General features: G+C 62.9%; 1 protein-coding gene across 1 annotated transcript in view; it reads left to right on the top strand.

Moving 5' to 3' along the window:
- Positions 1-884: 884 nt before the first annotated feature.
- MYO18B (myosin XVIIIB) overlaps positions 885-23,859 on the top strand; it is a gene marked incomplete at its 5' end in the record, with an annotated part of 57,398 nt that continues 34,423 nt past the window's right edge. Inside the window, 23 exons of the mRNA XM_084272040.1 lie at positions 885-943; positions 1,459-1,777; positions 2,329-3,066; positions 3,300-3,366; positions 3,552-3,664; positions 3,773-3,931; positions 4,738-4,936; positions 5,658-5,800; positions 6,068-6,168; positions 6,674-6,737; positions 7,397-7,541; positions 10,971-11,141; positions 12,387-12,477; positions 13,908-14,100; positions 15,297-15,377; positions 15,811-15,955; positions 16,064-16,223; positions 17,170-17,353; positions 18,044-18,236; positions 18,790-18,899; positions 21,308-21,373; positions 22,747-22,875; positions 23,121-23,264. Of these exons, the coding sequence (XP_084128166.1) occupies positions 885-943; positions 1,459-1,777; positions 2,329-3,066; positions 3,300-3,366; positions 3,552-3,664; positions 3,773-3,931; positions 4,738-4,936; positions 5,658-5,800; positions 6,068-6,168; positions 6,674-6,737; positions 7,397-7,541; positions 10,971-11,141; positions 12,387-12,477; positions 13,908-14,100; positions 15,297-15,377; positions 15,811-15,955; positions 16,064-16,223; positions 17,170-17,353; positions 18,044-18,236; positions 18,790-18,899; positions 21,308-21,373; positions 22,747-22,875; positions 23,121-23,264 (3,774 nt within the window). The remainder of the gene's footprint in view (positions 944-1,458; positions 1,778-2,328; positions 3,067-3,299; positions 3,367-3,551; positions 3,665-3,772; positions 3,932-4,737; positions 4,937-5,657; positions 5,801-6,067; positions 6,169-6,673; positions 6,738-7,396; positions 7,542-10,970; positions 11,142-12,386; positions 12,478-13,907; positions 14,101-15,296; positions 15,378-15,810; positions 15,956-16,063; positions 16,224-17,169; positions 17,354-18,043; positions 18,237-18,789; positions 18,900-21,307; positions 21,374-22,746; positions 22,876-23,120; positions 23,265-23,859) is intronic.

Genomic DNA, 23,859 nt, shown 5'->3' with positions numbered 1-23,859 from the left:
CCCCTCGATGGCCGTGGCTCTTGGCACCCACCAGGGCGGCAGCAGGTCCTGGGGTGGCAGCAGGACCGTGTCCGCAGCTCTGGTGTAGGGACCAGACCCACACGGCTGTGGCCCAAATAGGGACACATCCATCTCCCTGGGTGGGGGGACCCGGAATGGTGCTGATGGTGGTCCCCAGCCTTTGTTCATGCCACGCCACGTGCTTGGTCAAGGCACGTTCCACTCAGTGCCCCAGTTCCCTATGTGCAGAGTGGGGACTGAGGCTCTGGCTGGTGGGTGTGGAGTGTCTGCTGCGGCCGGGCTCAGGGCTCTGGCTGGTGCCGTTTGGGGCTGGGTCTCCCCATGGCCACAGAGCCCTGGCTGGGGGGACAGCGTGGGGGAAGCGCCGGTCCCCAAGGGGAGCGAGGGCACGTGGCACCGGGGCTGCCGCCCGAGAAGGCAAGTGACATTCCTCAGCCGGCTCCTGGCTGCTCCTGCCCTTTACTGTACAAGGAGATGCGGCTGCTGGCGTGAGCAGCGGGGCCAGACGAGCCCCGACGCGCTTGGTGCATGAATGATCTGGACAGGTGAAGCTGAGGTCAGCCCAAACCGGGGCACGAGTGAGCTCCTACAGCCACCCTGTGCCACCCTCAGGGTAGTGGGGTCCCTTGCACTCCCACCGTGGCCCCTTGGCCCCTCGCTGTGCCCTCCCTGGCACCGCCAAACTACCCATCCCCTTGGTGCTCAGACTGGGGCAGTGCCTGGCAAGGTCCTGGTCCTGCCAGCCATGGCATGGCCGTGGCACTGGCGGGAGGCCCTGGCTAACTGTCTCCTCTCTCTCTGGCTGACATGCCCGGTGCGGCCCTGCGGCTCTCCGTACAGCGCTGTCCTGCCTCGCCGCCGCCATGGCCATCTCCTCGCGCCTGGCGCTCTGGGAGCAGAAGGAAAGTCCCGCTCCGGGGTGGTACCGGCCGTGTTTGGGGGCTGGATGCTCACAGGCTGCCTGGGGGCTCAGTGCCGGGCGGGGGGACACGCTGCAGCCCGCTGCACACCCTCGGGGTCAGCACCCCTCATCTCCCCTCGTCTCCCCACGCACGTCGCTCGGCTCTGGGTGTCTCTGCAGCCTGGCCTGGTTTGGACGATGTCACCGCTATTTGGGGCACCCGGTGCCATGCGGGGCTGAGCCCCATGGGGCTCTGCAGGGTTCGGTGCTGGTGCTGCTGTGCGGTGGCAGGGATGGGAAAGCCCTTTGCTGTGGGAGCTGTGGGAAGCAGGGCCGGGGTTTGGCTGGGGGCTCGGCGCACAGCAGGCTCTGTGTGTGGCTGCAGCAGTGCAGGAGCTGCTGCTTGGCTCTCTGCAGCTGGGACGGCTCTTCCCATGGCTGTGCCGGCGTCGGGCAGCACTGGGCTGCCCCTTGGTGCTCTATGGGAACCTTGGTGCCTTTCTGCCTGGCTTCTCTTCTTGGTGCTTCTGCCACAGCATCCCACGGGCGGCCTCGCTGCAGCCGGCACGGTGCCTGTGGCTGTGGCTGGCAGAGCTGGGCCTGGCACTTGGCTCCACCGCTCGCGGGGCTGGCTTTGCCGGGGCGCCCACCCCTCCCCACACTGTGTCCGGTAACCTGGGCTCTGCTCCCGAAAAACAGATACGGGAGGAGGACCGGGGGCCGCCCCCCGCTGCCCCCCCCCTGCTCCTCTCGGTCATTCCTGGGGGGTTCATCAAGCAGCTCGTGCGGGAGACAGAGAAGGAGGCCAAGGCGGCCAAACTGAAGAAGGGACCCAAGGGGACGGCAAAAGACGAGGTGAGCAGCACTGACCCCACGCAGCCCCGGCACAGCCTGTCCCATCCGACCCCAGACCAAGGTGGTTCCCACCCAGGGGTCGCGGGGCCCCGCGGTGCCAGTACCAGTCTGGAGCCCCAGCTGCCTCTGCCAGGCTCGGGCTGGCACCACGGCACCGGCCGCAGTGAGCGGTGGCCTCAGCCAGGCACTACCCCTCAGCAATTAATGCTGGAGACTTCGTTAACGCAACTTGCCATTCCTGACTTGCTTAATTGGAAGGCAAGTAATTAAGCTGAGCATGAGGGTCACTAGTTGAGCTCAGGAAGGGGAGGGCCTGGGGCATCCCTGGGCATCGAGGGGTGGCCCCGGATGCGGTGGGGAGAGGGAGGAGGAGGAGGGGGATGCCACCTAGTGACACTGGGCAGCCATGGCCATGCCCAGGGTGATGGGTCAGGGCTGGAGGTCTGTGTCCTGCCGGGCTGGGCTCTGCGCGGGCATCGCTGTGGCTCCTGGGAAGGCTGGATCCCGTGTCCTGTCCCTGTCTGACCCAGCTCCTCTCCTTGGCTCGGCAGCCCGTGGGGGAGAACGGCGAGGCCGGAGTCGGGGACCCCCCAGCTGCCGGGGGGAAGGCGGCGGGCGCAGGGCAGCCGCTGCAGAACGGGCTGCACGCAGAGGGGCAGGGGGGCCAGGGGGTCGCAGCCCCCCCACAGAAGGAGCTGCCACCCGGGAGGGCTGCACCGGGGACCAGCCCTGTCCAAGCCCCGTGCCCTGCGCCCAGCCCAGCAGCGGCTGCCCCCAAACCAGCAGAGACCCCTCGCCCAGAGGCTCCCAAGGCAGCGAAGCCATCGCCCCCTAAGAGCCCTGAGGACCCCCACCCGGGGGGCAGCCCCCTGGCTCCAGCCCCCACACCCAGTAAGGGGCCCCAGCACTCCAGCAAAGCCCCAGCGAAGGAGGGGACTGTGACCAAGGGGACAGGCCCTGAGAAGAGCAAGAAGGAGAAGGGGGCACCCCCGAGCCCCACAGAGCGCCCAGCCAAGGCAGGAGCCAAGAGGGAGCTGGGGCCGAGCAGCAAAGAGCTGGGGAAGATGAAGAAGGATGTGGGAGGTGGCAAGAAGGAGCCAAGGGAACCCAAAAAGTCTGGAAAAACTACAGGCAAGTCAGAGGGGCTCCAGGAGGAGCCGGGAGGGATCCAGGAAAAGTCAGAAGATGTGGACAAGGAAGTGGGGAAGGTGAAGGAGCAGCAGGGAGAAGGCAAAGAGGCACCGGGAGAGAGCAAAGAGGAGACGGGAGAGAACACAGATAAGGACCAGGTAACGCGTGTGCGGGGCTGTCACCCCTGTCCTGGGGACACCGACGCCTTCTGCTGGCTTCCCACAGCTCTTGCCGTTCGCGTGGGCTCGGCTGGGGGCTGGGGAAGGTGCCGCCCGGGGCCAGCCAGGAGGGCAGAGCAGGGGCAGGGGCGGTTTGTCCGTCTCGGTTACCTGGCGGGTCCCGCACGGTTCCGGCGCGGTTCTGGCACAGTTCCCCTCTCTCCTCCCCGCAGGCTCCGAGGGATGTTTGGTACGAAGCTGAGAAGGTCTGGCTCATCCAGCAGGATGGCTTCACGCTGGGTAACTCGCCTTCCCCTGCCCTTCCTTCCTTCCTTCCAGAGCTGGAGATAAGAGCTGCCTTCAGCCTGGCTGGGGGTCAGGAGCGGGGTGCTGCTCCGGCACCGCATCCGGCCGGGATGGGGTCACAGGTGTCCCCTCAGCGGGTGCCCACACCCGCTCACCATCCCTCCATCCTCTCCTCGCAGCCACGCAGCTGAAGCCGGACGTGGGGACCCCTGAGCTGCCGGAGGGGCGGCTGAGGGTGCGCCGGGAGGAGGACGGCAGCATCCTGGAGGTGGACGAGGACAGCGTGCAGCGGGTGAGCCCCCTCCCCAGCCCCCGGCCGGCACAGGCCCGGGGGAGCTGGGCCCCGCGGGGGGGCTCGGGCGCAGCTCAGGGTCCCCCCCCCGCTCCCCATCCCCCCCAGACCAACCCCCCCAGCCTGGACTGCGCCGATGACCTGGCCGCGCTCACCAACCTCAACGAGTGCAGCGCCCTGCACACGCTGCGCCGCCGGTTCGAGACCCGCCTGCCCTACACCTTCGCGGGGCCCGGGCTGGTGGCTCTCGGGCCCGGCCCCGGCAAGGTGAGTAGGGGGCTTCGGGGGGGGGGTGGGGGGGCAGCGCGAGGCGGCCGCGTGTCCCCAGGAGCGGCCCGCTGCCGGCAGGGGGCGCTGCGGCACCGCCACGGGGAGCTCGCGCGGGGGATGCTGCGGGACCCGGGGGACGGGGGATGCTCCGAGCCGGGGGGCTGCGGGGGGCTTGGGGGGGGCTGGGGGCCAGGGGGGGCGCGGTGTGGGGTGCTGGGGGCCGGGAATGCTCCGAGCCGGGGGCTGGGGGGGGGCTGGGGGGCCGCGGGGTGGGGTGCTGGGGGCCGGGAATGCTCCGAGCCGGGGTCTGCGGGGATTTGGGGGGGCTGGGAGCCAGGGGGGGCGCGGGGTGGGGTGCTGGGGGCCGGGAATGCTCCGAGCCGGGGGGCTGGGGGATGCTGGGGGTGCGCCGATCTGGGGGGCTGGGGTTGCTCCGAGCCGGGGACCCAGGTGAAGCCGGGGCCAAGGGGCGCTGGGGGCCGGGGATCCTTCGGGCCGGGATGGGACCGGGGGTGCGCAGGGGATGCTCGGGGCCGCGGGCGGTGCTGAGGATGCCCGCAGCTGGGGACACCGGGCCGGGGGTGCTGGCGGCCGGGCACCGCTCCCGGCGCCGTTATCCTCGTGCTGGGGCCGCACCGCTGCGGGGTGCGGGGTGCGGGGAGGGAGCGGGTCCCGCCGCGGGTCCCAGCCCCGCCGTGGTGCTGGTGCGGCCCTTCCCCTCCCTGGGGAGAACCCGCGGGTCTGCGGGGTCTCACGGCGAGGACGGCCCCTCAGAGCCGTTTCGGGCCGTGCCCTCCCCGCAGGCGTTCAGGGGGAAGCGGGACAGCGCGTCCCCGCACGTCTGCTCCGTGGCGCAGAGAGCCTACAGCAGCCTCCTGGCGCAGCGGCAGGATCAGGCCATCGTGCCCCTGGGCCGCAGCGGCGCTGGGAAGACCCAGTGCTGCCAGCGGGTGCTGGAGTACCTGGTGGGCACGGCGGGCAGCCTGGGCGGCTGCGTCTCAGGTACGGACCCCAGCCCGTGGGATGCTCGGTGCTGGGCACACAGTGCATGGAGCGTGGCCGTGCAGGCTGGGGAACGCAGGTGGGCGTGAGGGTGATGCCGTTTCCATTCAGTGGTCTGCATTTGGCCCCTTCCCTGCCTGATCTGTGCCCCACTGGGGCGGCTCTGTGCAGCTCTGTGAGCGCAGCACGGCTGGTGGAGCTGCTGGGCTGCGAGTGCCCCTGCCCCTCGCCCACCCCAGACCCCACAGACTCGCTATTCCCATAAACACCCCAGTAAGCACCCGAAGGGCATCACTGGCGTGCTTGGGGCAGCGCTTTTCCCACCAGATGGAGTTACTGGTGACAGGAGAGGAAGCGCTGCTGCGCCATCAGCAGCTTCAGGGGGGTGGGTTTGGATTTTGGAGCCAGCTCTGGGTACATAGTGCTCTTGCAAAGGGCAGACTAACAGCCTGGAGCAGGGCAGAGGTCTGGGCACATGTCCCTCCTGCCCACACATGTGCTGTCCTGGCACAGCCAGCCCATGTCCAGCTGGTCCCCAAGGTCCCGGTGCGCTGGGACAGAGCCCTGGGAGGAGCGGTCAGGGGTGCAGCCCCCTCCAGAGCTCAGTCGCAGCCCCGGTGCGGCAGCAGCAGGGTCTGGCTCTGCCCCAGCGAGCCCCGGGGCGATGCCGGGCTGCAGCCCTGCCAGCGGCGCTCAGGGGCTGCCGGTGCTGGGTTTGCAGTGGAGAAGATCCAGGCGATGTTCACGCTCCTGGGAGCCTTCGGGTCAGTGACCGCCGGGCACGGCAGCAGCTCCACGCGCTTCTCCATGGTTCTGTCGCTGGACTTCAGCGCCACCGGCCGGATAACCGGTGCTCACCTCCAGGTACCCCACGGGCCCTGTTGCCTGGCAAGGCGGGAGGGCTGTGGCTGAAACTGGGGGGCTCAGGGTGGGGGGGAACAGCTCCTGTGCTGCTGCTCTGCTCTGTTTCTCCTCCTGGATGCGAGCTCTGCGGGGACTCACTCCTGGTGCTGGTGTTGGCGTTGCCCTGCCTGGCACACCGACCACCCTGGACCACCCTGCCCACGCCGAGGGGCTGTCCCTGCCTGCTCTGGGGCTGTGCTCACACCTGCCTCCACTCCCCACCCCCAGACCATGCTGCTGGAGAGGGTCCGTGTCGCTCAGCAGCCCGATGGAGAGAGCAACTTCAACGTCTTCGCCCTGATGCTGGCAGGGCTGGATCCAGCACACAGGTGGGTGTGCAGCTCCCACAGCACCAGGCAGCTCCACTCCATGCCTGCTGGGTACCCCCATCACTGGGGGGATCCCTCATGGTTTATATCCAAGTTTGGTCCAGCAATGGAGGTTTTGAGCCTCCTCTCATCAGAGAGGTGATGGCGTTGGTGATGCTGAGGGGATGTTTATGTCCTTACGTGTTGGAGACTTTCTGGGAAAGGTGGGGAAGGATGTTCTGGTGCTTGTTTCGTCCCTTCACTGAATTGGGCTGGTCAAATGAGATGGAGGTCTCTGTCCCCTTTGGCTTTCCCCCTGGGCTGTGTGTTCCCAGTGTGCCATTGGGTGCCATCCCCATCCCCTTGGGTGGGGCAGAGCCCTGGGAGCCTTTCCTGCTGCTTGGATAGTGTGGTCCAAGCAAAGGGGCTCTGTGGGTGCTGGATGCTCCCCAGGGAGAGGGCAGGGTGCTGGGGGGGTCCTGGGGCAGGGCACAGCTGGAGTCTCATTCTCTGCAACTGCTTCCAGGACGATGCTGCACTTGCACCAAGTGGCTGAGAGCAACTCCTTTGGGATCAGGCCGCTGGTGAAGGTAGGGAGAAGCTGGGATGCTGCAGCATGTACCATCCCTTGCCCCTGGTTTGAGGGTGTTTTGGAGCCCTCAGTGACTCAGGGTCTGCCCAAACAGCTCCATGGGAGAGGGGAGGTGCCAGGACTGGGGCTGCCACTGCCTGGCATCTGTGCCGGGCTTTGGGCACCCTGAGTCCACCCCAGGGACGGAGCCTCCTGCTCTGGGGCCAACAATCCTGATGGTTTCCCCATGGCAGCAGCTCCTGTGGGGTGAGAACGTCCTTTGGAGAGCCCAGAAAGGGAGTTTTAGGGGCTGAAGGTACTGCAGGTGGTTTCTAGCACCAGCTCCTTATTAGTCTGAGCCAATTGAAGATCAGGCAGGCTGCCCCTGGGCTGAAGCACTGGGATCAATCACAGCAGTTCACAATCACTTGATATTGGGCCTTCATCAGGGAGCTCCTGCTCAGCTCAGTGTGGGGCAGTAGGGCTGCCTGAGGAGGATGGGGTGGGGACAGGGGTGTGGAAGGATGAGCCCCCCCCAAAAGCTCCCTGTGGGACTGAGATCCTGTGCTGCAGCCTGGCCTGGCTGAGCAGGGATGCTGGCGGCACCCTGCACCCCAGTGCTGGTGATGCTCTGGCAGGGACAGTGACGTTTCCTCTTCCATCTCCTTCCTCCCACAGCCCGAGGAGAAGCAGAAAGCTGCTGTGGCCTTCACCCAGCTCCAGGCAGCCATGGGCACGCTGGGCATCACGGCGGAGGAGCAGGCGGCCGTCTGGCGCGTCTTAGCTGGCATCTACCACCTGGGAGCTGCTGGTGCCTGTAAAGGTGAGGGGGGGGCTCCTGCCTCCTCTTTCCTTGTGCCTCATCTCGGTGCCGTGGGGGAGAAGGGGTGGGGGTGGTGGCTGCAGCGTGTCACAGGCTGAGCAGCACCGGGGAGCGATGGTCACCCCGAGGCTGCTGCATGGCAGTGGCTCTGAGCCCCTCGTTGCCCACCGAGGAGCTGGGCGATGCTGCGGGCGGGGGTCCTGCCCCGTGGGGGGGTCAGTGCCCAGGCAGGGCGGGGGCTGCACGGGCTGGAGCCTGCTCTGCAGGAGGGAAGGGCCAGCATGGGCAGCACTGGGTTTGTCATCCCTCGCGTGCTGGGCACAGTAACTGGATTATAGCAGGATGAGCCCGGGTGGGGATGTGTTTGCAGAGGCTCTGGCAGTGCAGGCACATCGCAGTTGCTTCATCTCTTAGGAGAGTTACCTGCAGATGTGCTCCAGCCCAGCTCAGAGGCGGCTGTGTTGACTCTCACAGCTCAGTTTGCTGGGTGAAGGCTGCTATAACCCCCCATAAACCTCTCTGCCCCGTGTTGTAACACGTTGTAGGGTGATTTCTGCCCTTCATCACGGAGTGTTCTGAAAGGATGAACGCTGTCGCCACAGCGAGTTCTCCCCCCTCTCCACTGCTCCCCTTCCCCCATCTCCCCCCCTGCCCCAGCACCCTCCAAGCAAACTCACTGCCTCAGGCTGAGGTGTGGGGTGAGGAAATCAGGGAGGTGTCAGGAGAGGGGGTTTTGGGGGTGGGGGGTTTGCTGGGTGTGCAGAGCCGGTTTGCTCACACCCCCTGACCTTGGTGCACCGAGCAGCCCCTGTGTCAGCACAGGAGTGAGCCCAGGGCCGCCCTCACCCAGTGCAGGTTCTCTCAGCCCCAGTAGGAATGTCAGTAGTGGGCCTGGGCAGGGCTGGGGGCTTTGGAGAGGGTTTGGGAACGGGATTAACACCCAGAGCATGTCCCAGCACTGCTCGCTCTGCCATCGATTCCCCCATCGTGTGTCAACAAAGGGGAGAAATGAAAGGAAAGGCGGATGAAAAATGGATCAAAGACAGATCAAGGGCGGCTCAGAGGTGGCTGAGCCGGGGTCTCCGTGGGGGCAGCGACTCTTAACGCAGTGAAACCTGTGCCCTGACAGCCACCCCCGCTGTGCCTGCGCTTTGAAGCTGCTCATCCCACACCCTCCCCTGAGCCCTCACCAAGGGGACCCTCATTGCTGCTTTATCAGCAGCGTTCAGACGCTGTGGCCACCGTCACTGCCACCTCCATCACCCCCCCGGTGACAGCAGCCCCGGCACGTGCTGCCGGCCCCTGCGCAGGTTAAACCGCCTCTGGCAGCCCTCCCCTCCTCACCTATTCACTCGGGGATGGACCAGGAGGGAAAAGCACCTCCTCCCTCTGCCTGAGAGCAGAACGCGCGTTTGCAGCCAGAGAAGCCCCGAGAAGAAAGGGCTGGATTTCAAAAGCCGGTGTCAGCGTCCCCCGTCGCCTTGGAGATGTGCTGGAGCGGCTCTTTGTGTGCCCAGGCCAGCGGGGCACCCCAGCTCCCCACCTGCCCACTCACCCCAGTGCTCCCAGCCCCTTTGTGGGCTGTGGAACGTTGCGTTTGCTCCTTTATCTGCCGCCTCTGTAAGCGGGAAGGAGGTTTTGGGCGCAGCTGGGGGCTGCATTCAGCCGCCTCTCACGCTGCCCCTCTTGCTGACTGTTATGAAATAGAGCGTGGCAGGGCCTGGCGTGCCACGGGCTTCCACAGCCTTCCCACCACGAGCCTTTAGTGGGGGCGGTTGGGCTTTTGGCAGCTGCAAGTCACCAGAGTCCCGTCTGTGCCGCGGGCAGGTGTGTGCCATGGCCAGGAGCCAAGCGGGGCTGCTCCCGACCCGCTCTCAGGCACCAACACAGCAGAGCCTGCCCCAAAACCAGCGGCCTGAACCCCTCAAATTGGGGACAGGAGTGCAGGAGTGGTGAGGAGGGAAATATTTGGAGCCTGCTGTTGAGACCAGGGAGGCTCTGAGGCACCCCAGACCCAGCGTAGGTTGGCAGTGCCAGGGCAGCATCCTCCATCCGCTGCCCTGCTGCATCACCCCATGGGTGGGGCTGGTGTCCCCCCAGGAGCAGCCCCAGCCACAGAGGGATGGGAGTGCCCAGGCAGCCAAGGGGATTTAGGGCTCCCTATTGGAGACCCCCCAGCAGGCAGCGGGGAGCCCAGGCTGGGTCCTGCACAGCCCCACTGCTGCAGCACCGTGCCCTGGGCTGAGGCATCCCTGTTTGGAGACAGCAGTTTATGGGATGGGATGGGGTTGTGCAGTGGTTGGCACAGGAGGGGGCTGAGCCCAGGGTCCCACTGTGTCTCTCCAGGGCTGCAGGCGGGTGGGAGTGGTGGGATTGAACCCGCAGAGCACCCTCTTAGCTTTGTGACAGGGGAAGTTTCCAGAAGGGCCTGAACCTGTGTGCAGCAGGGTGTCGGGGCTCTGCACCCCGACATGTCCCTGCTCAGCATCGGGTCGGCTCTCCTCTGCACCCTGACTCTGCTCCGGGGTTCAGAGCTGGGAACAGGGGAGGGAGCTGGCTCAGGGGGTCCCCTTGGCATTGCCTCTCCACAGAGGTTGCCCCCATCCCCACTGCAGCCCCCAGCCTGGGCAGGCTGCTGCCCTGCATCCCGAGTTCCAGCACTGTCTGTCCTGCGTGCTGACACCCTCATTGCAGACAGTCGGGGGTGCAGCCAGCACAGCAGATCTCTAATCACGGTTAACTGCTCTTTGTTGTGGATGGGCTGTGGTGTGTCATGTGTCAGGCAGCAGGGAATGGGCTGGAGAATTTACTGCAGGACAAATAAATTCAGCATTCAAGCCAGGAGGAGCCTCTCCCTGCTCCTCAGCCCCTCCCGGGGTAATAAGGAGGAACAGGTGGGCTGTGTGGCTTGTCCCATTAGTGGCACAAATGTTTTAATGACAGAGTAAGTGGGAGAAGGAGGACGGGGCTGGCATCGTGCACCCCGAGCAGCTGGGGGCCTGGGGAAGGCAGGTGGGCAGGGCTGCTGGCTTGTGTGGGGAGGGGGCTCGCAGCCAGGCAGAGATGTGTCATCTGGGCAGTGAAATCCATGGTGCACCCCCCTCCACCCCTGGCACCCCTCTTTTTCCAGGAGAAAAAGGCTTTTCAGTCCAGTGGGCGATGTGGTGGGGTAATGCTGCTCCAGCAGCAGTGCTGATCTTGGGGAGGGGGGGGGGATGTGGAAGGAAGCTGGGGTGCACAGGCCCAGCATCACCATGCCCCCCACCCCACACCGCAACCAGCAGCCCTTTCCAGGGTTATTTTCATTATGATCTGGGGGTGGTGTGGGGGGTGTTGCATGTGGGAGCGGGGAGGGAAGTTTGCCAGGGGCACCAAGGCTTTGCCCAGCTCTGCCTGAGCCCTTCTTGCCCCCCCGTGCCCCCTCCCCAGTCGGCAGGAAGCAGTTCCTGAGGTTCGAGGGCGCGAGCAGCGCGGCAGAGGTGCTGGGCTGCGAGCTGGAGGAGCTGACTGCTGCTGTCTTCAAGCACCACCTCAAGCAGATCCTGGCGCAGGTCACGGCGCGCGCCGGCCGGCCGGCCCCGGCCCAGGAGACCCCCACAGGTACCGGGGTGCTGCAGCCCCTTTTCCCTCTTCTCGGGGGGGTGGATGGGGAGAGCTGTGCCCTGTGCCACTCCTGGCATCTCTCTGAGTGAGGTGATGTTAATTAAATGACCAGCTGCCCTGTCGGGGGGCTGTGCTCAGCTCTGCACCATCGCTCCCAGGGGCACCCAAAGGTGGGTGGGTTCGGATGGTGCCGCTGGCAGATGAGTGATGGGGCTTAAACGCTGTGACAGCTCTGCCCAGGAAAGGGGGACACCCCCCAGCCCCTTCCCCAAACCAGGAGGGCATCCCTGTCCGTGCCCACCCGTGAAGCCGTGCTGCTGGCACCGTGTCCTGCCAGGAGACCTGGGCAGGCTGGGGGCTGCTGAGCTGCTCTGAGCCATGAGTGGAGGTGTGGATCTTGCCCACGGAGGCAGCTCCAGTGTGTGGGGCATCACCCAGTTTCACAGCCAGCCTTCCCCTCCCAGTTTGTCCCTGGCAACAGAACTGCAGCCTGGCCCCTGCAAGTCATTTATATAGAAATATTAAATAGAATAGAATAGTAGTTATTTCTAGAAAACATTTAATATAGAATACTATAATATATAGTTATTTAGCTATATATATATTTAGAGAAATATATAAATAACTATATAGCATAGTATATAGTTATAGTGTAGTATATGGTATAACTATAATATCATCATACCAGTTATATAATATATAAATATTTATATAGTAGTGTATCCATAATCAATATTTATGTATTATATAATATATCTTATATATTGTATTATATATTACATATATATTTATGTATTTTATATATTTTTATATATTTATATAAATATAGAAATAACTATACATTATTATACTATAGCTATATACTATGCTATATAGTTATTTATGTATTTATATAACTACATACAATACTATGCTATATACTATACTATATAGTTATTTATATATAAATATTTATATATATATATATAAAAGCCACAGGCCTTTGCCATGGCAGTAGCTTTCTTTCTCAGGCAGACATCAGGGGGGAGGCACTGGAGGAGCTGAGGGCAGGCGCGGGGATGCGCTGCTGGTGTAACCGGAGCGATGCTCTGCCGGGCGTTATCCCGGGTTATCCCAGGTTATCCCACGTTACCCTGCCCAGCGAGGGAGGGAATCCCCAGCTGGCAGCCCAGCTCCGTACGTGCTGAGCTGGGCTGGCAATAAACGCTGTGGTGTTGCTGCTCTTCCCTCTGTCTGTGCCAGGGCCCAAGATGACAGGAGTGGAGTGTGTGGAGGGGATGGCTTCGGGTCTCTACGAAGAGCTCTTTGCTGCCATCGTCTCGCTGATCAACAGGTACTGCGTGGCTGGGGGGCTGTGCCAGGGTGTCTGTGGGTGCTGGCTCGAGAGGAGCCTGTGCTGGGGGGTCTTCGGAGGGGAGAGCCTGCTGCAGTCACTGCATGTTGCATGGCGCACCTCAGGGTGTCAAGAGACAGAGGGTCTGGCCCCAGAGTTGCTGCTGAGGTGTTTGGGGGGCTGTGGGCGCATCCGGGTGCAGCCAAGCAAGTGGCACCTTCCTCTGCCCCAGGGGCTGGTCCACACTTTGCCCCTTCCCATGGGAGAGCCAGGATGGGGCAAACACCCCCTGTGCCTCTTCCTTCCAGCAGCACGAGTCTGAAGGCATCTCCTTGGATAAATGGGATAATTTAATCCGGGGCAAGGACCAGTCCCCCCCCCACTGTCCCTTTTTCCCGGTGCCGAAGCGCAGCTCGGGGGGCTGAGGTCAGCAGCCACACAGCCTCCAGTGCCCCAACCCCCCCCTGTGCTGCAGCAGGTTTATTTTAACCTGCTGAGGAGTGTTCTTCCTGCAGATCCCAGCAACCCCGCTCCGAGGGGAAACGGCTGATGGAGCTCTGAGGGCTGGCAGGGGAGCAAGACCTTGCTGATCCCCCTGAACAGCAGCACTAACTCGGGGTGCATCCCAGCTCCCCGCTTCCCCTTAGAAGTGGCTTTCTTTTGCCTGGATTTATTTTCCACACCAGCCCCCCAAGGCCAATTAAACAACGACCCAGGTGAAGCGGCATGTGCCAGAGCACCGTGAGCACGCTGCTTCCACGGTCCCTTGATGGGGAACAGGAATCTTTTCCAGCCCAGCTGCAGGAGGAGCTGCTCTGGAGCTCTGCAGGCAGCCCCTAAATCCATCTTTGGTCCTTCCCTCAAGCCTATGCTTTCCTGGAGGGGCTGGCATCCTCGGGGCCTGGCTGATGAGGGGAGATGTGTCTCCTTGCATCCCACTGGCTGGGCAGCTGGGTCTTTGGGCACTCATATTGTCCCCAGCATTGGCATCATGTGCCAATTCAGCCACTTTTCCAACCAGCTTCTCCATCAAACTTAACACACTTGGATGAAGATGTTGCACTTGAAATGAGAGCCAGGATGGGGCTGAGCATGGGAAGGGCGGATCTCATCCCACCCCAGCGTTAAGGGGTCCTTAGGGCAGGCCAGGAGCAGCCGTGTCTCCATCCAGGCTGGGAGGAGATGCTCAGCTTGAGTAGACCCTAGATGAGGCGTGTCAAACGTGAAGGACGAGCAGATGACCGGTGCTGGGAAATGTGGGTGCTCCCTGAGTGGAGACACTGGTGAAGGGGTGATGGGAGCGCTGGGCTGGCCGCTGCTGCGTGGGACGCTGCCCACCCGGGGGGGGTTTGGAGCAGCTTCACCTCCGAAGGCAGAGCTGAGGCGTGTCTGTGGGTAAAACCCCGTGGTGTGTGGGACTCTTTCCCCAGGTCTTTCTCCTCCCAGCACCTCTCCATGGCTTCCATCGCCGTGGTGGACACTCCGGGCTTCCTCAACCCGCGGCACCAGCGGCGCGAGCGCGCGGCGACCTTCGAGGAGCTCTGCCACAACTACCTGCAGGAGCGGCTGCAGGCCCTCTTCTATGAGAAGACCTTCGTTTTGGAAATGGAGAGGTACAGAGAGGTGAGGAGCAAAGGCTGGGGGGGCAGTGTCCTGGGGAGCACCGGGGGATGGGGCTGCCTGTGTCCCCGTGTCCTGCCGCGGGGTGACCGAACACCACGCTGCGGCTGCACTGATGGAATGAGGGGTTGGGATGGAGCAGGGGCCTTGAGCTGGGTCTCCCCCCACAGCTCTTGGGTGTTTCGGATGTGCAGGACCTGCTGGGCTGTCCAACCAGCCTGTGCCAGCTCGGGAGGCTGTGTGTCTGTCTGTGGGTGCAGCCAAGGTTCATCCCCAGGGGATGGGTAACAGGCAGGTGGAAGGGAAAGGATAAATCACTGCAGGCACCAGCTGCTGACAAATCCACAAGCAGGGATGGACTCAGTAGGCTTCCAGAAGCTTCTTTAGCACCTCTGGCCCTGTGGAGTTCCCGTGGCTCAATATTCACACATCACTTGTGCTGAGTGAGCGTTCGCGTGCTCCTCACTGGAGAGGAGTCTGTAGCTGCTGGCTGAGCTCGGGATGGTGGTGGGCTTGGAGGGCTCGGTGGGCTCTCCTTGCCTTGGCTTTGCTGCTGGCTGAGGGTGGCTGTGTCAGTGCAGGACGTTTCCCTGCAAGCCAGGGCACTGCAGCCATGAGCCCGAGCCCCAGTGACCCCCCCAGGGCTGGGTTGGATGTGGGGTGACGGTGACATGTGCCCTTGGCTGCGTGCTCAGGCTGCAAACCTGAATCCTGAGAGAAATCTCATTGTGTTACCATGGAGAGACGTGAAAACTGTGGCTCTTGCTGAGCATCCCTGGCTCCTGAGCAAGCTGTGCTCACCCTGCCCCTCCCAGGGGGGTCCTGCGCTCCAGGACGTGGTGTGGGGGGGGTCAGGAGCAGGTGCTGGAGAGGGAGCCCTGCAGCCTGAGGTGGTGGGCTGAGGGAGGGGAGCAATGTCTGTTAAATAACTGATTGGATCCTTCGGTCTCCTGTTGGAATCACATCCAGGATGTGCACATCTTGTCCAGCAGGCACAGAGCACAGTGGTCCCAACAGCCCCAGCCGTGTCCCTGTGTCACAGTGGAGGTGTCTGTGGTGGCTGCTCTGCTCTGCCAGGGCTGGACCCCCCAAAGCCAAGCAGGAGCAGGGCCTGCACCACCTTCCCCCCCCCACACACAAATGTGTCCCCTCTTGGTTCCAGCCCGTGACTGAAGGAGCTTTTAAATGATGTTTTCCAGGAAAATGTTGAGGTGTCTTTTGATCTTCCAGAGCGCTCGCCCCTGGCCACGCTGTCCATCGTGGACCTGGGATCCTCACAGGTAACCTGTCCCCGGGGCTGGTTGCTCCAAGCATCCTCTGCTCAGGGGAGCGAGGGTTGCGGAGGCAGCAGGGACCTCGCTCTGCGCAGAGCAGCCTGGGGTGTTGCAGGGCTGGGGGCAGCACCGACCACACCTTTTTGGCTCTTTAAAATACAAGCTTGTCCTTTTGGGTCCCTGCACCTCAGGGACCCCTCCCAGCCTGGCTGTGGAGCTGGGGTGACTGGTCCCTCTGGGACACTATGAGAGGCTGATGTCTGGAGCTGGATGGGACCAGGAGGGATCCTGACCCTGGTCTGGGTGGTGCGGGCAGGGGACACGGGTACACAGAGGTGGTGGGGAGCAGGCTGGGAGCAGGCTGGCATGGCTGTGCCCAGAGCCAGCTGCCCACAGCCCTCCTGCCCCGTCCCCAAAAGCCATCCTCTCCCCGTGACAGCCGCAGGCGCTGCCTGGCAGCCCAGGGGCCGATCGCCGGGGGCTGCTGTGGATTCTGGATGAGGAGGTGCTGACCCCAGGCTCGGGGGATGACACCGCCTTCGACCGTCTCTGCTCCTACTTCACCAAGGGGCCCGAGCAGGAGGGTAAGTCTGGCTCAGCCCCCTACCCCTCGGCACTCCCGTTTGCCTTTGGGGCTGAGTTAACTGTCTGCCGGGGCTCCTCTTCGGGGGTGCTGCCGGGGGGTCCCGCAGGGGCCGGCTGCGTGCGGCGGTGTGAGCAGGGGCTGCACTTCGAGATCCCCCACCAGCTGGGCACCGACCCCGTGCGCTACGACCTCACCGGCTGGGTGGGCAAAGCCAAGCTCAACCTCTCGGCACAGAACGCCATCCAGGTGCTGCAGGGGTCCAGCCTGTAAGTACCAGGGGGTGTAAGTACCAGGGGGTGTAAGTACCAGGGGGTGTAAGTACAGGGGGCTGTAAGTGTGGGGGCTGTAAGTGTGGGGGCTGTAAGTGTGGGGGCTGTAAGTGTGGGGGCTGTGTGTGTAAATACAGGGGGGGTGTAAGTACAAGTGGCTGCTGTGGGGCTGGTCTGCCATGGTGCTGGTGGTCACCCCCATGCCCCCAAGAGTGGTTTGGGGTGGGTCCCACCAGGAGCCGTGTCGCTCCAGCCAGTTGCAAACCTGCCCTGGTTTTGAGGGGTCTTGGTGGTGGGGAAGGGGGAGGGTTGTGAAGCATCTGATGTGGAGGAGAGGACCCATAGACTGGCTGAGGTCAGCCAGGGTGGAAGTGGCCCCTGCACCAGCTCTGGGGGGTCCCTGCCTGTCCCCCCTGCCCAACTCACAGCCCAGGGGATGGAGCCGATCTGGCTTCAGGGGGGTGAGGAGGGGACGGGATCTTGAGCAGACACAGGGGGACCCTGTGATGTCCTCAGCGCCAGGATGCCATGGGGTTGGGCATCCAGCATGGGTCAGGGCTGCCAGACATCACAGCCGTGGGCAGGTCCCTGAGCAGCAGCCACGTGGGTTCCCCCACCTCCCCCCACCCCCGCAGCCAGGAGCCCGGTAAACTGGAATGGAATTGAAACGTAGCTCAGCCGCTGCTGTGTGGTGGGTTTAACCTCCTGCCTGGGCTCTCCCAGCTCACTGTGTTTCCAGATTCAGTTCAGGGAAGTTTTAATAGTGGGGGGGGGGGTGGATCAGTGCCCGAACCAGAGAGGAGCAGAGGGGGTGCCCCCCACCCTGCTCCGCTCCTGCAGCGGCACCAGTGCCGAGCGCGGGGTGCCAGGCGTTCACCCCCGTGGGAAGGGCTGGGAAGCGGAGGAGCTGCAGCCCTGCCAGCCCTGGCTGCTCGCCCCGCAGGGACGCCGTGAAGCGGCTGGTGCTGCCGCGCTCGCGGGTGCCGCTGGCCTGCCGGGCCGTGGCGGGGCTGGAGGGCCGGTCCCAGGCCGCCCTGCACCGCGTCGGCTGCGTCAGGAAGACCTTCGCCAGCAGCTTGGCCGCCGTGAAGAAGAGGTCGGTGTGCGCTCAGCTCAAGCTGCAGGCGGTGAGTGGGGGTGCCGGGACCCTCGGGGCTGGGGGTCGGGGTGTTTGTTTGTGGTGCTGTGTATCCTCGCCCTGCCTGAGATGCGCGTCCCCCCAGGGCAGGGAGCCCTGCACCCCCCCATGGTACCCTCTGCTGGGGTGACGGGTGCAGCTGGGTGCTGCGGGGCTCTTGGCACAGGATGCTGTGCTGGGCACGAGCCTCCCCAGCACCACTGTGCTGTGGGAGAGGGTCCCAGGCAGACAGACCGTAAAGCAGATTACACACACACCTTGCTGTGCCGCTGCTTAATCCTCTTAAGCACTCAGTGGAGCAGACTCAGTGCTGGGCACGGGCCAAGCTCCGGCCGATCTCAGCTGTAATTAGGTGCTTAAACTCTCTCCAGGAGAGGAGGCTCAGGCTCCCTGGGCTCCCTGGCCAGCCTGCTTTCGGTCCCGACTGTCCCTGCAAACCCCAGCCCAGCACCCCTCAACCCTCCTAACTTTTTGTTACCCATCAACCCACCCCATGGAAGGGGGAGTCCTGTACCCTGGTCTGTCCAAAGCTGTTCCTAACATGCACACGAGCTTCAGAGGCTCTGAGATGACCCCTCTACCTGCCCAGACACCCTGCCACGGGTGCCCAGGCCGTGCTTACCACTGCCTGCTGCCCCTTTCCCCCCTCTGTGCCCACTGACCTCTGCTTGCCTGGCAGGATGCACTCACCAACCTGCTCCGACGGTCCCACCTACACTTCATCCACTGCCTCATCCCGGGACCTGGGGCAGAGGGGCTGGAACCAGGACCCCCCTCACCACCCGATGCAGCCCCCAGCCTGGACGTGCCGACCCTGCGAGCTCAGCTGGAGGGGACCCAGCTCCTGGATGCTCTGCGCCTCCACCGCATCGGTGCGTCCCGGCACTGCCGCTGCCGCTTGCCGGTGCTGCCATGCCAACGGCTCGGCCCTTCACTGGCTTTGCCCATCACCTGCCTCTTGCCAGCCCCACTTCAGAAAGCTCCCAAGGGTTTATTACTGATTTTAGTGGGGCTTCTCAGCCCCTCTCCTGCCAGCAACCTGGATGGCACAGCTTGAGCATGGCAGCTGCAGCTCTGGTGGGGTTCCTCTGTCCCCCCTTGGAGCATCCGTGCACGGCACTGACGGTGGCCACAGTCCATGCCAGGGGGAGAGGCACCCGTGCAGGAGGCCCAGGAGCATCTCCTGCGTGACATGAGGTGCTGGGATGGCGTCAAGTGCATCTCTGCTCCTCTTCTACTCCCCCTCCCCTGCCCCTGCTGCAGGGGTTTCTCTCTAAGTGCAGCTCCCCCCATTCCCCCCAACCCAGGGCACTTTTTGTGTGTCCCACCCTTCACAGCCCAGCATCCCCCAGTATTTCCATGCAAGCTATGTGCTGCTGGGCTGGAGTGACCCGCAGCAGTGTCTGTCTGTCTGTCTGTCCCCAGGCTATGCAGATCACCTGCTCCTGACCCAGTTCCGAAGGCGCTTCCAGGTGCTGGCCCCGGATGTGATGAAGAAGCACACCTCAGCCTACGAGGTGCCGGACGAGAGCAAGGTGTGTGCTGGGCTGAGCGCCCTGCGTGGGGCTCTGATGGTGCCAGAGCCCTTCCAGCCCTTCCCAGCACGATCAGGGCTTGCTTTGCATGGAGGAGCAATGCTGGGGCTCGCTGCAGAGACCCCCTGCACCGGCATTGTCTGCATGAGCCCGGCTCTCCTGTCCCCAGACGGGCTGGGTCACACCAGCATCTCCCTGCCCCGGGGTGGGAGCTGCTTCCCAGTCCCCAGGTCACCCAGGCACTCAGGGTGCTGCATTATTCCTTCACTGGCTTGCAGTGGAGCAGGGCTCAGGGTAGCACCCCAAAATTCACAGCGCTGCCCAGGAATGGTGACTGCATCAGGGGGTCAGAGGGGTCAGCTTTGGGCTCTGGGTGCTCAGAGCTCCCCAGCCAGCCGGCCATGGGGCTGTGTCCTGCGTGGCTGCAGCCTGTACTGGGTCACTGCAGAGGTGTCTCTGCATCCTGCTGCTCTTCCCCCTTCCCACGTGTGCCCGGGCGTGGGGGGATGTGGGTCCTGCAGTGGTTCCTGGCCGAGCAGCCACGCTCTGCTCTCCATCCCAGAGTTTCTCCCTCCGCTGGGGACCTCTCCAGCACCAGCAGTAAACACGCCTGGCGTGGGCTGCACTTGCCAGCAGCGTTACTGCACTGTGGAGAGGACCTGGGGACCTCAGCCTGGGAATGAAGCCCGTTATTGCTGGGTTTTAATACTCAGGAGGACACTGGGTTTGAAAAGCTGCTGAGGGCTCCTCTGGCTGCACACCCAGCAGGTCTCACTGGGCAGGGCACAGGCAGTGGGGCTGGAGGCATGTGTGGGGCACAGGATCTGTGCATTGCTCTGGCACGGTGTAGCAGCACCCTGTTCCTCCCCAAAAACCAGCTGGCTGAGGGCAAGCCCAGCAGCATCCCTGGGAGAGCTGGGAGCATGGGGGCTCCTGGGAGGAGCTGGGGGCATGGGGGCTCCTGGGAGGAGCTGGGGGCATGGGGGCTCCTGGGACTGAGCATCACCGATTTATTTGTTTCATAATAAATCTGTAGCAAAGATGGGGGGAGAACCACCTCTGCCCCTGGAGCCAGTGATGAGGGAGCAGGGAAGCACGGAGAGCTGGGGAGAGCCAGAGGAGATGAATTAAACATGGGCACGTGCTCTGCTGTGCCAGCCAGGGCGGGCAGAGTTGCTTAAGACCTTGGGATTTAGTAGGACAAGTCTGACAGTGGGAAAAGGTCAATATTGTTATTAAATGCTGTAAGGAGGCAGAGGGGCCTTGTCAGCTGCCTGTAAGCAGGGGATTTGGAAAATCCCATCCTCCCTGCAGCTTGTTGCCACGCGGCTTTGTTGGCTGGAGGAATGCTCCTTGGTAAGCTGTGGAAGCACAAGAGAGGGTGTTGGCTGCTGGAGCACCAGGGGTGCTCGTCTGTGGTGAGGGTGCAGCAGGAACCGACCCAGCCATGCTGCCATGGGTGGGATGGGATCATCCCAGGCAGTAGCAGGGCCTGGCTGTGGCTGCTGGAGCATCCTCACCTCCAGCACCATGGTGGTCCATAACCCCTGTGCGCTCACATGCTCCATCCCCACCTCACCCCAGTGTGCTCACAGCTGGCAGTGAGGGCTGGGGGGTCATTTCTGCTGCAGCAAGGTGCTCCCCAGGGTATTTCTCACATGGGTTTGTCCTTTGTGGTGGGGATGCAGGAGGCAGCTGGGGATGTTGTGCAGAGTGAAGCATCAGTGGAGGGGTTTTGTTAGGGCTGCTGTAGCTCTGGGGTTTGCAGATCCCCCCTGTGCCCAGTGGGGTTTGCTGCCCTGGGAAGTGTGTGCTGTTACGTTCACACATCGGTCCAGAGCTCAGGTTAATGGAGTTCAGGTTCTCCTATGGCTCAGGAATCATCTCCTGCTTGCCTCCCCGTGGGACCTTGGCCCTGTGCTGGTGGGCTCAGGGGGCAAACTCGATGCTTTCCCCCTGCTTTTGGCTCCACAGGCTGAGCTGTTGGTGAGCCAGGCAGGAGGGGAGTGCTGAGGGCTCCCAGCAGCTGGACCATGGCTGGATGGAGCCAGGAAGGGCTCTCACCTTCCCCAGAGCAACCTCCTCCCGTGGCTGCCCGTGCCATGGGGAGCAGCAAACAGGGGAAAGCCGTGAGTGTGGCTGCAGATCTCTGCTCCCCACCCTGCTGAAAGCCTCTGGGGCAGAAAGCCCTGCTCAGCCTGGGACTGGGGGCTGGGGCAGCCGTTTCAGAGGCTGCTCTCAGGGTGGGAGGGTGTGCTATAGTGTGGGGAGGGGGAAGTGAGGGGATGCAGGATGCACCCTCAGCGGGTGCCTGTAAGGACTGGGGGTCTCTGTGCCTCGTTTCAGCAGAGCCATACCAGGGTGTAAATGTTTTCTGAGCAGCTTGGTGATGTGTTCCTTCCCCACAGGCCATAGAGGAGCTCTTCCAGGCGCTGGATCTGGAGAAGAGGAGCGTCGCCATAGGACGCAGCCAGGTACGGCAGCTCTGGGCTCTGCATCCCTGCCTGGCCGGTGTGTCTGGGCACAGCCAGCCCCACACTGGGCACTGCCAGCTGCCCAGAGCTTCCCAAACTGGAGAGCAAGCCCCTCCTCCTCCCCTGCTCCCCGCAGCGCCCAGGTGGGCTGGGAAACCAAGCCTTGCCAAAAATCAAAGCCAAGGGCTCCCAATTCCCTTTAGAAAGCGTTACCCTGGGTAAGCTGGGTACCTGGCTGTTGAAATCCAGCTCCTGGTGGCATTTACATTCCCAGTTAATTCCTTTGATGTCTCCTGGCAGCAAAGGGGGCTTGGGCAGGTTGTGGTTTCAGTGGCTGGGCAGGTGCTGGTGCCGGAGTTGTCTCAACTTTGGTGTGATAATCTCAAAGTAAAACCAGTTTGGCACGTGTGCTGGGCTCCAGCCCTCTGGGTCTGTAAGGAAAGGGCTCAGGGAATGGTGCAGGGAGCCAAATAGCCAAATCCCTTGCTTTTATCCCACATGGTGCCATGGGCAGTTATCCCTAATCAATAGTGCAGTGGTTCTGTCTCCTGACAGAGGAGTGAGCTTTGCCATGGCTCTGAGCATCCATTCTGTACCAGCTCCTGACCCTCACTGGCGTGTGAAGTTAATGGGGGTGTTAATGAGACAATCAGAGAGGTGCTGGAGCAATCAGAGCTGTGGGAAGGGAGCGTCCTTGGGAATGTTCTTTGATCCAGTTTGGCTCTTTAAAGCACAGAGCTGGGAGCACACCACCAGCTTCCCCAGTGTGACTCAGCTTCTATTAAAGCCACGTTATGCAAATCGGTGTGCAGTGTTCAGGAGGGATGGGTCCTGCATCCCAAGGGCCTCACCAGGCGATGACCAGGAGACACCCTGTGCTCCGGAACATCGACCCTGAGCTGAATGTGGTGGTGTCAGCAAATCTGGATCGTTTATCAGGAGTTTCCCACAAGTTCAGAGGGAGAAACCAGTTCAGTTAATCCTGGTTTCCTACTGGCAATGGGCATCCTTGCTGTTGGGTGGGGATCTGGGAGCACAAACCCCATGTTGCCCCACGGATGGCTCCATGTCCGTGCAGTGGGTGGGCAAAGGGCTGTGGGAAGAGCTTCCAGGACTCGCAGCCCCGTGTGGTGGGTGTTGGAGGAAGGTGCTCTGCAGGATGTGCAGCCACCCTGCTGCCAGCCTCGGGGATGGGATGGAGCTGGGACACGGCTCCCTCTTCCTGTCCTGTGAGAGTGTTGCCAGGGCTGCCTCTGGTGCCTCTGTGGCACAGTCACAGGTCTCAGGGGAGGCTGCCAGGGTTTACACTGGTTCCCACGGGCGGGTTTCAGATGCTCTCCTGGGGGTGTGTAATGACCTTTGCTCGCTGTCAGGTTTTCCTGAAGCCAGGAGTGGTCTCCAGGCTGGAGAAGCAGCGTGACAGGCTGATAGCCCAGAAGATGACCCTGCTCCAGGCCGCTTGCAAGGGCTTCCTCAGCCGCCAGAAGTTCAAGAAGCTGAAGGTACCTATCCCATGGGTCGTGCTGCTCACCAAACCACAGCCCAGAGCATCCAGATTCCAGCCCTTGGAGCAGAGCAGGCTGTTCCTCTGAAGGGTTCCCACTCTGCCTTGCCCCATGGGCACCCCTGAGGGGCTGCGCTGCCGTCCCCTGCGCTGCAGAGCTGCCTCACCCCGCTCCACCCCAGTGCCCCAGCCTGCTCTGGTCGTGGCTGGGCAGGGGGCACATCTGGCCGTGGTTCCCTGCAGATCCAGCGCCTCGCCATCCGCTGCATCCAGAAGAACCTGGTGGTTTTCCAGGCAGTCAGGCGCTGGCCGTGGTGGCAGCTGCTGAGCCGCGTCCGGCCCCTGCTCAGCGTTAACCTTGCGGAGGAGCAGCTCCGTGTGAAGGAAGTATGATGGGATGGGATGGGGATGGGATGGGATGGGGATGGGATGGGGATGGGGACGGGGATGGGATGGGGATGGGATGGGGATGGGGATGGGGATGGGATGGGGATGGGGACGGGGATGAGGATGGGATGGGGAATGGGGATGGAATGGGGATGGGATGGGATGGGGATGGGATGGGGATGGGGACGGGATGGGGATGGGGATGGGATGGGGATGGGGATGGGGATGGGGATGGGGATGGGATGGGGATGGGATGGGATGGGATGGGGATGGGATGGGGATGGGGACGGGGATGGGATGGGGATGGGATGGGGATGGGGACGGGATGGGATGGGGATGGGGACGGGATGGGGATGGGACAGAACGGGATGGGATGGGATGGGGATGGGGATGGGGATGGGATGGGATGGGATGGAATGGGAAGGCACAGGATGCTTCAGGGGCTCTGCCTGGTGGATCAGTCAGGCTGGAAGTCACTTCTGCCAGGGCAGAGATGTTTTCCTGGCCATGCAGAAGGCACCAGCCATTCCTAGCTTGGCATTTTCCCCCCAAGTAATGTGTTTTGCAGACCTGGGAGGGGGGAAATAACTCTCCT

Source organism: Gallinula chloropus (genome assembly GCF_964237585.1).
Source record: "Gallinula chloropus genome assembly, chromosome: 17".
NCBI lineage: Eukaryota > Metazoa > Chordata > Aves > Gruiformes > Rallidae > Gallinula > Gallinula chloropus.
Note: the sequence above shows the minus strand (reverse complement) of the source record. Positions and strands in the feature narration are given on the sequence as shown.